Source organism: Diospyros lotus, chromosome 7, assembly GCF_014633365.1.
Source record: "Diospyros lotus cultivar Yz01 chromosome 7, ASM1463336v1, whole genome shotgun sequence".
Lineage (NCBI taxonomy): Eukaryota > Viridiplantae > Streptophyta > Magnoliopsida > Ericales > Ebenaceae > Diospyros > Diospyros lotus.
Window position 1 is genome coordinate 32,352,257 of NC_068344.1, and position 15,422 is coordinate 32,367,678.

General features: G+C 35.0%; 2 protein-coding genes across 2 annotated transcripts; both read right to left on the bottom strand.

Annotated features, from left to right (window-relative positions):
* Window positions 1-841: 841 nt before the first annotated feature.
* On the bottom strand, window positions 842-2,621 carry LOC127806551 (putative UPF0481 protein At3g02645). Its single transcript, XM_052343913.1, has one exon. It carries the CDS (start codon window positions 2,546-2,548, stop codon window positions 929-931), a length of 1,620 nt encoding a protein of 539 aa, XP_052199873.1. The 5' UTR covers window positions 2,549-2,621; the 3' UTR covers window positions 842-928.
* Window positions 2,622-13,595: 10,974 nt separating this feature from the next.
* Window positions 13,596-15,200, bottom strand: LOC127805682 (putative UPF0481 protein At3g02645). Its single transcript, XM_052342436.1, has one exon. It carries the CDS (start codon window positions 15,198-15,200, stop codon window positions 13,596-13,598), a length of 1,605 nt encoding a protein of 534 aa, XP_052198396.1.
* Window positions 15,201-15,422: the final 222 nt, after the last annotated feature.

Below are 15,422 nucleotides of genomic sequence, written 5' to 3' on the forward strand. Positions count from 1 at the left end.
ATGTAGACCTAAGCCAAGAGTGTTGGTTGGTAGAGAGTCGCCAAAAATGCCAAAGCGCACAAGTTCGTAGAGTATATGGAAACAAGATGGTGACCAACCTTACCCACACTACACACTGTATCTGATGTACGAGATGGTTCACAGACCGCTCGGACTCTCGCCAACACCGGTTGTTGAGCTCGCACCACAAAAAATAGACCATCGAATCCTTGATTGAGTTAAACCATGTTACAATATATTAATCTTCTTATTGCTCTGCCTTACTGTTCACTCATGAGTTTCAAGTACTAATTTGATAGTTAGAGTCTATTTTAAAGAGAATAATCCCATATTTATAAAAATATAATATGTGATGTTCTGAATCTTCACTTCCAACAACATCATATCCCAACTTCAATTTAATTAATTAGATGGGTAACATGTGTTAGGCACAAGACATGGACATAGTTAGGTAAAATGTCTACCAGCTACACTGCCAAAAGGATAATTTTTTTCCAACAATTATTGTTATAATTAAAAATGATACAAACTCGTAAATATTGACAATAATAAATAAATTAGGAATTAAAAATGAAAAATTATTTTCTTTCAAACTGATATAGGCCATTTTCAATTAAACTTTGCGTGATTTAATTATGTTTAGTATTTTAGGTTTCTATAATTTATTTTATTTAAATTCCTTTAAGCAAAGAATAGGAGAGAGGAGAGGAAGAGAAATTCATTTATTTTATCCGTTTCCTCACATTTATTATCACTTTATTTGGTGACCCACACAAACGCACACCTCCAGACCAACAAACTAAAATAAAAAAAAAAAAAAAAACAGAAAAGAAAAACCTAGTTCTAGGAATGGAACTACTCTTTATTTGTTCATATTTCTTGCGGGGAGTACAAAGGAAAGACAAGTCTGAACCGTTTGACAGAAATTTCAGGTTTCCAAGTGAAACTTTACAGCCCGAGAACAGTTATAAACCGAGCACACTGATTGTATGGCCGTCAGGAAAAAGAGCAAGAGAGCAGCGACAACTGAGAGAAACCGCCAAGATTCGTAGATATGCTTCCTCATGAAATTGTATACTCGAACCTTCCTTGTGTTATTGTAGTACTCGTTCACTTCTTTAATGGCTTTATCAATGCTATTATAATGCGAGAGCCGAATGGGCTTGCTCAGCCCATTGAAGAGATCGGCAACATCTTGATCACTCTTCAAGCTGTTCAAGACGATCCCTTTCTCCCTTAACCAAATTGCATCCTGGGCTGTGTCTATAATCCCATTGATCAACTCAATGAATCGAGCGAAAACAAGAGAGTCGTCCAAGACCATGGCTGCCTCGTAGGCTACCATGTTCCTGATTATAACCTCGGAATTCAAGTCCAGCTTAAGGACAGGGAGGTAGAATGTTCTGGTTTTTTTGTCAAACCGGATGCTGGATATATCATCAGCTGGCTTGAATTCAACTCCAGCATCAATAAGTTCTGATACAGAGGGAATCAATATTTCATCTACTGAGGCCATATGGTCTTCCTCATCCCACAAAGTTTCCAGACCTGGGATAGAGCTTAGGTTTTTTGGTGCCATTTCAACCAGAACTTCGCAAGGGACTCCGGCCATAGCCCTCATAGGTTTTCTTACTTTTCTCACCCAGCCAATGTTGAGATCGACTATGGCTTTCAAGAGTCGGAGAAAGACCTGAACATTTTTGCTTACATTCGAAGGGCGTGGTCTTTGGCCGCTTCCGGTGATCGACTCATTAGTTGAACAATCCAAGGCACTTTCGTCATTTCTGGGCTCTTGATTGTTGGAAACATTCGATGAGGGCACGGCAAGTTTGTACAAAAGGTCGAGTAGATGATGATAATCGAAGACTGGGATCTTCTGGAAGTCAGGGTTCTTGGGCAGTTTCAATGGAGCAACTTTTTTACAGAATCTGATGAGGCCAGTAGCCCATTTCTGGTTAAGTTGTTCATCATCATCATCAGACGAGCACCGGATTAACAAGATCGCCTGGAGAACAAACATGGGGATTTGGTTTTCGAGCATCATTATCTCTCTAAGGATCGAGTGGTGGGCTAGTTTGTTCCCCGAGTAGTCGACTAGATGAGCCGTCCGAGTTACATGGTTACTGAGGAACTCGAGCAAAAACATACCATCGATGGCCATAATCCAGACCAGAGTTTCGTCTTTGATATCGTACAAGTAGTTGTTGTAGGATAACCGGACTCGATCCTCAATTTGAAGATTGCTAAGCTTCTTCACAAGTTGATTGAATTCAACAGAGTGATGGAACGCCCTAAATATGGCAGCAAGCTTGTAGCTCTCCATGCCGACGAGCTCGGGGCGGCAATGGTGGAACAGCCCTAGCCCCATGAGCTGAGGCTCATAGGCCACCGGCTTGATGGCACTCAGAGATTTAGGAATGCGAAAGATGGAGACACGGAAATTTGCAGTACCCTTAACTGGCCCTTCCTCTACGATTTCTTTGATTCGGAGAATGAAGGCGTTCTCTCTATTGCCGCTTGAATTATTGGACTCTGGAGCATTGGCCATTATGGTAATTCAGATATTGAGCAATATAAAGATCGAAAAACTTTGCAATGCTTTTTTTAAGTTGTATACGTGAGATGCATGCAGCTTAGTAAGCAATTGGCTTGTATATATATATATATATAATATAGACTGAAGTAATTGTACTGCTGTCTTACTGATTCTGCTATTGCGTTATTAGCAAGTTTCTAGACATTGTAATGTGATTCCATCCATTGATTGGAATATATTCCTTTTTTTTTTCCCGTTATTTGCAAGGATGATGAGGAATATATACATGCGCACTGTCGACTAAATAATTAACATATATTCCTGATTTTTCGTTAAAAGATTTTACAGTTTATATATTCCTTTTTTTTTTTTTTCGTTAAAAGTTCATATTCTTAATGACATATGTAAGTATGACGATTATGTGCAAGAATATTTGCGTAAATTAAGCATAGACAAAGTAGTGATGTTTAAGTGGAATTGATAGTGTTTGGAACATAAAAAGGAAATGTCTCTCGACCAAACCAATCTAATTAATTGTTCCAGTCTAAAATGGATAATTGGAACAACACAGTCTCCTAGTGATATTACACACTAAAATCCTTGAGCATGAAAATCAACCGAAGGATGCAATAAAAGAGGAAATTAAAGAAAGAAAAAGAGACAAAAACAATCTCAATACATATATAGCAATAAGAGAAACAAACAAGATGGAAAAAACCCGCACCAATAGCTAACAATAAAAATATCACATGTCAAACACATTTTACGTACCAAGAAGCTTCAAAGAGTCGACAACCAAAAATGGGGCGGATAAAGACTTGGTAAGCTTCAAAGAGTCGATCATCAAAATGGCCTTAGTCTGATGACCAGCATACCCAAAAACCAAAAATGATCCAATAGTTAGATTTAAATAGATCTAAAAATTAATTTTTTAAAAAAAGGGTACCCATTTTTGGAAGGGCATCCTCGACCACTGTTGATGGAAGATTCTAATGATCAGAACCGATAATCAAAATTGCCTTGGTCTAGTGACCAACATATCCAAAAATCAAAACGATCCAACGGTTGGATCGATCTCAATAGATCTGAAAATTTAAATATGAGAACTTTAAGCATTCTTACCTTAAATTGGAGAAACTCCGGTCGCTAGTGTCTAAGATGACAGTCAATTTGCTAGAGGAGCGAGGTGGGACTATTGGACAACAGTCAACAATTGTTGGTTGCTGGCTAGAAAAGAAGAGGAATAGGCAAGAGAGAGAACAAGCAGGAGAGAAAGAAATGAAGAAAGAAGAATAACTAAGTGGATGTGATGTAGTGTGTAATGCGTGTGAAAAAAACACACTAAAATAAACCCTTGAAAAATCAAACTTTAATGGTCGAAGCTTGGTTTTTTATAAGAAAACCAAAAAATAAGACTGTTTTGCTAAGAAAACCCAAATTGGTTGCTGAAATTTATATGGAGAAAAACTTATTACAAACTCTAAGTTTTAGGCATATTTATAGTGTTTAGCTAATTCATCTAATACTTGTAAATAAAATCCAACTAAAATCCTAATAGAAATAAATCTTAAGTAAAATTCAATTAGAATCCTAATAGAAATAAATTCTAATCAAACATGAAGTAGAATCCTAAATCAAGTACAATTCTAAAACTTATGAAGTATTAAAATACTGTTCTGGCACTACTGTTCTGGTGTGGTCAGGTCGGCCTTAATCCGGGTCTTGATCAGTGACCGCATCATTGACCTCCACTTGAGAAGAAGTTATCCTCGAATTATGATCCGGGTATGACAACTCAACACCTGACAAAATACAAAGAAAGATCAGCAACATTGAATGTTTTGGAAATACCCATGATTAGGCAAATCCACAACATAAGTATTATCATTAATCTTCTTTGTAATTTTGTAAGGACCATACTTCTTTGGCTTGACCTTGTTTTGCTTTTCTCCTAGAATTTGTTCTTTCTTCAAGAATATCATGACTTTATCTCCAACCTCAAATACCTGTGCTTTCTATACTTGTCAACTACTGCCTTATACTTCTTATTCGCCTTGTGCAACTTTTGCTTGACATCTTTTTGAATCACTTGAAAGTGCTCGGCTAAATTACTAGCTGCAACATTGAAACCTGATACCTTTGGCAACTTTATGAAATCCAATGCATGATTAGGAGTTTTTATGTATACGATAGAAAATGGTGATCTTCCTGTTGAGCTATGCACGATGTTGTTATAGGCAAATTCTACTTGAGCTATGATTACATTGTCTTGGCTTGTCTTTACAAACACTACGAATTAGATTTTCCAAGGTACGATTCACCACTTCTATATGTCCATCAGTCTGGGGATGCATTGTGCAGCTGAAATTCAAAGATGAATCGAACATCCTCCACAAGGTAATCTAGAAGTGACTTAAGAACCTTGTATCGCGATTCGAAGTAATAGTTTTAGGGACTCTATGTAGTCTAACAGCCTTCCTAAAAAAACAATTTGGTTGTAGCTACTGCATCTGCTGTCTTCTTGCATGGAAGAAAGTGCGCCATCTTAGAAAACCTGTCAACCACAACAAAAACAAAATTCATACCTCGTTGGATTCGTGATAGACCCAACAAGAAGTCCATAGACAAATCTTCCCAAATAGCATTGGGAACAAACAATGGCATATAGAGATCGGCGTTAGAAGATTGTCCCTTAGCTATTTGACATACATAACACCTAGCCGTAATAATAGAAACATCTCTTCTTGCTCTTGGACAATAATACCTTTTCATAATAGTTCTTGAATTCATTCGTAGATTTTTCTTGCCTGAAAAAGCATTCTTTTGCAGTTGTTTCGAATAAAGGCTTATTCCATGACTACCAATAGTCTCTTTATCACTTAAAATATTGATGCTTGAATCCTGCTTTGGTTAAAGCACTTGATCAGCTATAATAATAGCTGCTACAACATTCTTAGTTTCAAAATCTAATTTAATATTAATATCGAATGCAGTTGCACTACCCCAATTAACTAGCTTGGGAGATCCAGCACCCCTATCCACAAAAAGACCCCTGTGACCATCTTACTTTTGCAATCACAAAGGTGAATATATTTCTATTGCCTTCGATTCAACCATGCTAGAGCTTGAATAAACTGTAGAAGGATCTGCTACCATGGCTTTCATTTCCTTTACAGTCGCAAGCCGATCAAAAGAAACACCACCATTCTTGGATTGCAAAGCAATGCCTGAGCCCTTGGAACTGGAAAATACCCCAGTATGAGTCAACAACCTTGGAGTTTCTATCATGTTAGCAGCATAAACCAGACCTAAGTTTGCAAACATTAAGGTTGTTGGGACAACATAATGTTTGAGATCAAGCTCCAAACTCACTAAAAAGCCATTTTTTAGTTTATACTCGTCATTTCTCCAGTGGTTGTGTTGTTGTGCATTCCTCCTAACCCTCCTACCATGAGGGTTAGCTATCATACGACCAAGATCATCCTCATCGTTGCTATCATCCATTATTAATGGTCTTCTAGGATTAATGAGGACAAGCTTATAATGGTTAGTTTTCTCGGTTTAACATAGCCGCCTTGATTCACGCCATTAGTCTGGTTCTCGTTATCACTAACTCATTGTAAAATGCCTAATTGGTTGCAGATTCGCTCCAATTGCTATTGCATTGTACGAGTTATTTTTCGTTGTTCTTTGATTGCTTTCCAAACCATGGGCAGCCCTCGATCACCGTCACAAGACTAGTTGCTACTGTTACTTTCAAGATTAGCCATTTGATTGGTTGATTAATCGCTCTGATACCACCTGAGGCAACGTATAGTGCATGTGAAAAACACACACCAAAATAAACCCTTGAAAGAACACACTTCAATGGCCGAATCTTGACTTTCAAGAAGACGCAAAAATAAGACTGTTTTTCTAAGAAAACCCAAACAGATTGCCGAAATTTGTATATGGAGAAAAACTTATTACAAACTCTAGATTCTAGGCATATTTATAGTGTTTGGTTAATCCATCTAATACTTGTAAATAAAATCCAACTAAAATCCTAATAGAAATATATCCCAAGTAAAATTCAACTAGAATCTTAATAGAAATAAATTCTAATCAAATATGAAGTAGAATCCTAAAACTTATGAAGTATTAAAATACTATTCTATTGCTACTATTCCGGTGATACTGTTCTTGCATGGTCCGGTCGACTTTGGGCCAAGTTTTGACCAGTGACCACATCAGGATGTATACTTTGAGACGAAAATTAGAGACATAATATTTTCGTCTCTTTTCAAATTAAAAATAGAAAATTCTTTTTTTTTTTTTTTTTGTCTCTGATTAAAGATTTCATAATATTTTTTTAAGTTTTTAATCAAAAACATTTTCATCTCTAATTATGATTAAAAAATTAATAATATTTTTTGTAATCTTTCAATCAGAGACGGAATTTTTCATCTCTATTTAATAAATAGTATTTTTTTATTTTTCAATCAGAGATGGAAAAAATTCCAACTAGAAAAATTTAGAATATATTTTTTTGTAGAGAGAGAAATTTTCTGCCTGTGATTTTGTTTCTGAATAAGAGATAGAAAAAATTACTCTCGAATGTTGTATTTAAGCATTTTTGAGAATTTTTGATTATTCGTCTCAAAACCTAATTCAATCTCTTAAATTTGTCTTTAATTTACCTTTTTTTTTTTTATATATAGTGTTAGCTCTAAATTCTAATCAGAAAAGGGAAAAGAATCGATTCTAAAATGTTTTGATCTAAAGCTCAATTGATTCTTTTTTTTTTTTTTTTAAGGATAGAAGCACTAGGGACATTAGCCAATCTTTTGAAGAAGAGATGGGAACTTGAGGCCAACAAATTAAGGAATAACTTAAAAACAGCATCTTTAGTTAATGCCCCATTTCTTGCCATCTTTAGCAGTGATAAATAGCAAAACTCCTAATCAATCATCTGATTGATTAAAACATGACAACGTTGCACAGGTTGGGAATCAATAATATAAGAGCAGTTGTATATTTTTTTTATGTTCCTTGGGCTGTATAAAAATTCAACTTTTATGGAGAGGAATATGAATGGTACTTTTTTTAAGGTTATTTATTCCAAACAAAAGTTATGCTATTAACTAAAATATAAAATGAAGAGCATTTATATATATATATGGTTAACATTAAGACACCTAATAAAAACTAATTATGATTAGTATAAAAATATCACATATCAAACTCATTTTACCATGAAACTTCAAAGAGCCAACAACCAGAAATAGGGTGGATAAAGACTCGAAATTTTTCTGTCTCAAGAAATAAAAATTTCGTCTCTAATTTGGTCTTGAAATCGGTAATATTTTTATTTTAGATAATGAGTTTTTAATTTAGAGATAAAAATTTTCCGTCTCTATCAATTCCGTCTTTGTTAGACATTGAATATTGGAATATTCCATCTCTACTAGAGACAGAATCTTTTATTTAAACAAAAATTTAGAGACGAAATTATTTCTCTCTAAAACAGCTATGGGAAAAAAATTCCCCCAACCATTGTACACGACAGATTCCAATTATTAGTTTCGATCATCAAAATGACCTTAGTCTAATGACCAGTATACCTAAAAACCAAAAATGATCCAATGGTTAGATTTAAATAGATTTGAAAATTAATTTTCTAAGAAAAAGATACTCGTTTTTGGAAAGGCATCGCCAGCCGCTATCGATGGTAGATTCTGACGATTGGAATTGATCATCAAAATTGCTTTGGTTTGGTGACCAACACATCCAGAAATTAAAATGATTCAATGGTTGGATCTCAATAGATCTGAAAATTAAAATAAAAGAACTTTCATTTTTACCTTAAATCGAGAAACTCCAATCACCAGTGTCTGAGACGACAATCAATTGGCTGGAGGAGTGAGGTGGGACTATCGAACAACAGCTAATAATCGCCAATTTTTGGCCAAAGAAGAAAAGGAACATGCGAGAGGGAGAACAACTAGGAGAGAAAGAAATGAAGAAATAAGAAATGGCTAAGTGGATGTATACTTAGAAAATGAAAAAACTTCGTCTCTGTTCAAATCAAAGACAAAAAATTCCAAATTATTTTTTATCTCTAATTAGAAATTTCATATTTTTTTTAATTTTTTAATCAAAGAAAGAAACATTTTCATCTCTAATTATGATTAAAAAATTAATAATATTTTTTGTAATATTTTAGTTAGAGATCAAAATTTTTTCATCTCTATTTAAAAAATAATATTTTTTATTTTTTAATTAGAGATGAAAAAATTTCAAATGGAAAAATTTAGAATATATTTTTTGTAGAGATGAAAATTTTATTTCTCTGATTTCGTTTTTGAATCAGAGACAAAAAAATTTCATCTTTGATTTCGTTTCAGAATCGATTCTAAAATGTTATGATCTAAACAGCTCAATTGTTTTTCCAACACAACACAAGGGACATTAGCCAATCTTTCGAAGAAGAGATGGGAACTTAAGGCCAACAAATTAAGGAATAATTAAAAACAGTATCTTTAGTTAATGCCCCATTTCTTGCCATCTTTAGCAGTGATAAATAGCAAAACTCCTAATCAATCATCTGATTGATTAAAACATGACAACGTTGCACAGGTTGGGAATCAATAATATAAGAGCAGTTGTTCATTTTTTTTATGTTCCTTGTGCTATATAAAAATTCAACTTTTATGGAGAGGAATATGAATTGTACTTTTTTTAAGGTTATCTCTATTCCCAACAAAAGTTATGCTATTAACTAAAATATAAAATGAAGAGCATTTACATATATATGGTTATATGTGAAGGATGTGTTTGGTAAGAGAGCATTTCTAACAATCTCTAAACATAAAATTCAAAATGAATTTAAAATTCAAAATTTAAAATTAAAATACGAAGAGAATAGTCATTTATTTTTTCTTTATTTTGTTGTTTCCCCTCAATAGCCACCGTGACCCATGAAAAGTCTTTCTTGGCCCTTTTTTTCTTGGCTTCAGCAAACCCTAATTCATCCTTGAAGTCTCTAAATCTTTGGAAAAAATAGCATAGAAGGATTGATTCATTTGCCTTCTAGAAGGCTAATCAATCAATTTTGCATCCCTCATAATAGGAGCGAAAGTAATCCTTCTACATATTCTGCTCATAAGAGTGTTCATAAAATTGAAATTCATCTCAATTTCCATGCTATTCATGTTATTCTCTTTATGCATCCATGACAATATTGCATTTAGGAAATCTAATTGAATGATCATTTTGGACCACTTCCAACTGTTACTTCAAGAACTTTTAATTTCAGCCTCAATGGAATCCACACAATTGAATCTAATTCTTGATTAACTATGTTTATATGCGAATCATCGATTGACCCACTAACTCTTAATTAGCAAAAAATTCAGAATCTATATTCTACTTGTTTAGATTTAATAAGATACACAAAATGAAGCAGATGCCTATAATAAAGATAAAGTAGCAGTGCAACAACACTTCAAACTGAGGGATTCATCCATAAAAGATATGTGAGATTAAAATTACTACGAAATTAGTATTTTATTGCATCTATATTTTTCTTCCTTCCAAGAGCTCACAATTCGTGACTTAAGTTATAGATAATTAGTTGATGAGGTTGGAATGAATGTTTCTTAATTCATATATCTGATATGAATTTCCTTTACATTTTAAAAATTTTTGTTTCTTGAATTTTAGACAAGAGTACTGGGTATGGTTTCCAAAATTATTATCAAGGAAGTCCTACATATACAGATGAGTTCATTATTATGAAAGGATTGGCCTAATCATTCTTGCTCCCGCGACCATCCCTCATTATTAAAAAAAGATAAAAGAATCTATAACCACACAATATACAGGCATATATAAATAACAAACATTCATTTAAGATTTGCATTTTATAAAAACGACTATGAAAAATACTTCCATTTCTCTTCTTAGTTTGATGATTTCTAGTTATCTTATACTTTCTGAAAATGACAATTGTATAGATCCAGATGGAGACTCAAAATTGACAAATTTAGCGGTTCTTAATGTGTCTCAAAATGGAATGAGCAGCCTTATATGGTTTGAGGCAACTGTCACCACTCAAAACTGTTGAAATATGGTGAAACTTCATCAAACGCTATCATTTTAGACAAGGGGTGTGGATGGCCACTCGGCAACTCCTCAGTGATTGCTCCAAAACGCTATTGTTTTGGAGCAACAGAGAGCGAAGGGTCAAACGGCAACCCCCGTGTCGTTTTACGGCTCATTGATTCTCCCAGACTCCCTTGTCACTTAACATGTTGCTCTTTTAGCTGTCGATCCCTCTTTCTAGATCAAATCCTTACCGTTGCTTCTGCCTATTTATATTCGTCGGTCTCCTCGAGATTTGTGCAGCACAACCTCTAATCGTTTATACCATTTAGGCTTTTCATTCTCCTCAGTTTACGATAGCTCTTTATATAATTCTTCTTATCTATGTTTTCTAGGGTTTTGCCTCTTATTTGTAATTTGTTGTGGTTATGGGACATTTTTTGTTAAAGAGCCTTTATTTGTACAATGAGTGAAATGTGTATACTGAGACTGTAACCATTTTTTCGATAATGCAGCGAGCTCTCCTTGTCGGAGCTCAACGTGGATGTAGTCCTCATTAACGAGTGAACCACAGTAAATCACTTTGTCATGTTTGCATTCTTATTGCTTATTTATGTTTATGCATAAGTAATCATCTATCGATTGTTTTGTTTATTTGAAGCTTTGCTTTTGGGCTCTAAGTGTTAGAGGTGGCCGAGGTTTGTCCTGACCCAGCAAAAACATTGAATCTCATAAAAAATGCCATCAATGCAAGTATTTCCAATCATGCTATGTAACTCTTTCTACGAGTTTCTTAACGAGGTTTTGTAGTAATGTATACCATGTAACTTGTTATTCCATTTTTTTTTTTTTATTTCTAATGTCATAAAAAGACAATATTACCCTATAAACCCAATGTTAATATCTCAATGTTATTGTTAATTCATGGGTTTATACTAAAAATATCTTTTCATGTAATTGAATTAATATATTTTACGATAATTCAAAGTAGTTCAGAGATATGAATTCTATACCACCACAAATTTTAGCATGTTTTTAATTTCTAAAAACTCCTTTATCTATAAAGAGAGCCTTGTATTTTATTATTAGAGTGCACTGCAGCAGTGAGTAGTGAGCATTACAAAATTCTCAAAAATATTACGAGATTGAGAGTATATTATGTTTAAGGCCGAGAGTATATTATGTTTTGTGAAATTCTTTTTTTTTTCACTTAAACTATTGACTTTTTTAATTTCTATCCCCCTTTAGTTGTGAATGTGCGCAGATACACATTTCTAAATCAAGTTAAATTTTGTGTGTGTATATATATATATATAATATAATATAATCTTTTATGTGCCACAATCCACAGGTGTAATAGAATTTAATTCATTCCCAACACTTTCTTCCCTATAGCCTCCAACCAAACTTTGTGCTTTGTTCCTTATACCTAACTCATCGTTATAGGAAGGCCTGCACATGTAGTCTCATGGATCTCAAATAGAATTTTCCTTTTCCCTCTCCATATATCTTTTAACTCTTCAAGTTTCAAGTTACATGCATTTTAATGTATATATGCTCTATATTTATATAGAACAAATGGTACTATCATTTTAGACCAGAATGATAATTGTCAAACTCTTTGGGAGCTAAAGGTGAACTCCCTCACTCGGGGGCCTTGCAGTTCTGTCCCAAGATTTTTGTAGGAGAATTAATCACAGAATCTAGGGCCAAGGTTCGAACACAGGACCATCAACTAGTTATATAGCAGTCTATAATTCAATGTCTCTTTGGGAGCAATTCGTGTTTGCTCTCAATCGCTAGACTATGCATGTGGGGGCAATAATTGTCAAACTCTTCTTTGGTCAAAATAGAGAGAGGAGAGAAAAGAAAGGGAATGTAAACAAGCAAACGTTGACCAGTCAAACCTCCCAACATATGGAATTGATAACTATTTAAAAGCAATGGAAAGGGTATCACGATGGGCTTTAATCCACTATGATTAATTAAGCCTTGTTCATTAATGGGCACATGGTGGGCTTGGATGCCTTCCAAGTGATAATTGGGTTAGTTAATTAGGATCTCATCACGTTTTAAAATTGACCAACAAGTTAAATATTTACTTTAATCCACTATGATTATAGTCTATTGTTAAAATATCTTATATTTTGTGTTTTAAACTTGTTTTTTTAAGAAGTGAAAATAGACTTACTTTCTCCTTCAACTAAATTTTTTACTATCACCCAAGATTATCCTTTAGTCGTAATAATAAACACAATATATTAAACTTAGATATGATTAAACATTAATTGATAAATTTATTGAGTTTACCAATTTAATGACATAAGCAGTCACATGTTACTTTTTGATTAATTTAATAATTATTAATTATTAAAGGTTAAAATTACAAATTATTAAAATTTAAATGGACCTCGATTTAGAAGTGAGAACCCAAATTTTTCTAATCGCTTCAAACTTTCCTAGCTGAAGCCAGCGAAATGATGGAGAAATGGGACCGACAATTAGGTGACTCCGGACACGCATGCCATGCATCTTCCACCATTTAATTCAACGCAATCCCGCAGTCCAAACATGGTCCTATCCAAGGTGCTGAATGAGATGCCACGTTTCTCTATTCAAAAGATAAAAATTGAGAGAGAGAGAGAGAGAGAGAGAGAGATCCATCTTTTCAAGGTAGTGGAACCTCCCATTGTCCATATGGTTATCTAAAAAGTAATGAAATCTCATATACCATGTCTTATCTAAGATGATGAAACTGTGAAATAAGGTGTGATTAGTTATTTGAAATAATGATAAATTTACATAATATTTAATTTTCGTATCATTTATCATTTATCATTTTACAATCACCTCAACAATAAACATACGCACAAGCTAGAAGAGGAGAGATGAGAGAAAAAGTACATTAAAAATGACAAACAATATATAATTATATATGCAACTAATTAATCCAAGATGTATATATAACCCACAATCAAGCATTAAAGCCACTGATTGAGTGAAAAGCACCCCGGCAGCCATAAACTGAGCAAAATGATTGTAAACCCACTAGAAGCATTAAAAAGAAAGCACCAATAAGAGTTAGGAGCTTCCATGAACGATACACATACTTCTTCATGCAGTCACGAGCTCGAATCTTCGGGGTGTTATGGTAATTCTTGTTCACATTCTCAATGAATTTGTCTATGTAGGGCACATGAGTACACCTGATGCTTTTGCTCATCCCGTTGAAGATATCTGCAACCTCTGCATCGCTTTTCAAATGATTGACGATGATCTTCTTCTCTCTCAACAGCCTTGTGTCCTCGGCTGTGTCTATAATCCCTTTCATCAGCTCTGTGTACCGAGTGAAAACTAGACATTCTGATAGAGCCGTTGCTTCATAGGCGACTAAGTTCCTCATTATCACTTCGGAATGAACATCCAAAGTGACGACGGGGAGATAGATTCTCTTCTTCTTGAGGTCCAGTTTGATCGATGTGATGCCCCCAGAGGTGGGGCAGAATTGGAATCCGATATCACAGAGTTGTGAAACCGAAGGAACGTTAATCTCTTCTACCATGGGAGTACTTTTCGCCTTGTCCTCGCAAACTTGATCGACTTCTGGATTGATGTCTTCTTTGTGTTTCGATCCTAGGTTGGACAGCACTGGGGCATTGGAAGCAATCTTTCCCGGCAGACTGATGATCATCCCGATCGGTTTGGTAATTTTTCTCACAAACCCAACGTTTAGGCCTGAGAAATAGGACCAAAGCTGGGCGAAAACATGTTGAGAATCGTCCTTAAGGTTCTGAGACTCATCGTTCTCGACATATATGCTACGGCATTCGTCTTCAACCTCCAATTTGGGCACAGTTAAGTGGTGCAAAAGGTCCAGCAAATGGGCACGCTTGAGAACTTCGGATAAAGGGACATTCTCCTTGAGCTTCAATGGCGAAAGGGCTTTGCATAAACGCATCAAATTCGAAGGTAAAATATCTTCACCGGATTCTGGAAGGCGATGGACCGACAAGATCTTGCTCAGGACAAAGATCGGTACTTGGTTTTCCAGCATCAGCATGTCTCCCAAGATGTCATCGCTAGCCAGCTTCTTTCCGCCACAATCAACCAAGACAGCCGTTGTAGTTGAAGAGAGATCGGTCTCGTCCTTTCTGTTGGTAAATAAGTAAATAAAATCAATCAAGAACAGGCCATCAATGGCCATAATCCAAGACAAGGTATGCCCTTCAATGTCCAGATACTTGTGGTAGCAGGCTCGGACTTCTTGTTCGAGCTCTTCGAGCTTGTCGACGAGCTGCTCGAACTTGATGCTGCGGAACATCTTTTGCAGCCTGCCGGCTGCAGCAAGCTTGCATCTTTCCATTTCATAGAGCTCAGAGCGGAAATGGTGGTAAGGCCCCAAGCCCACAAGCCTAGGCACGTAAGCTTGTGGCTTGAAAGCACTTAGAGCTGCAGGGGCACGAAATATTGAAACTGGAACGTCTATATCAATCATGACCTCTTTCTCGAGGATTTTGCTCACTTGCTTGATCCATCTTTCCTCGCCGGAGCTTGATTCAAGGATTGAAGGTAAGTCCATGTTGGTGATGAGGCTATGCCTTGCTAGCAATTTAGTTAACTTATGAAGATGAAGCCTTGCTTATATAGTGCTAAAAGGGCAATGCAACCTTTGAAAAAAAGAGTTTTGAAATGGCAACTTTTGACTATATATATATATATGTCTACTTCATTTAAAACATGTTTAGGTACGAGTTTACTCACATATCTGATAATTATAAGATTTTATCATTATCAATTAATA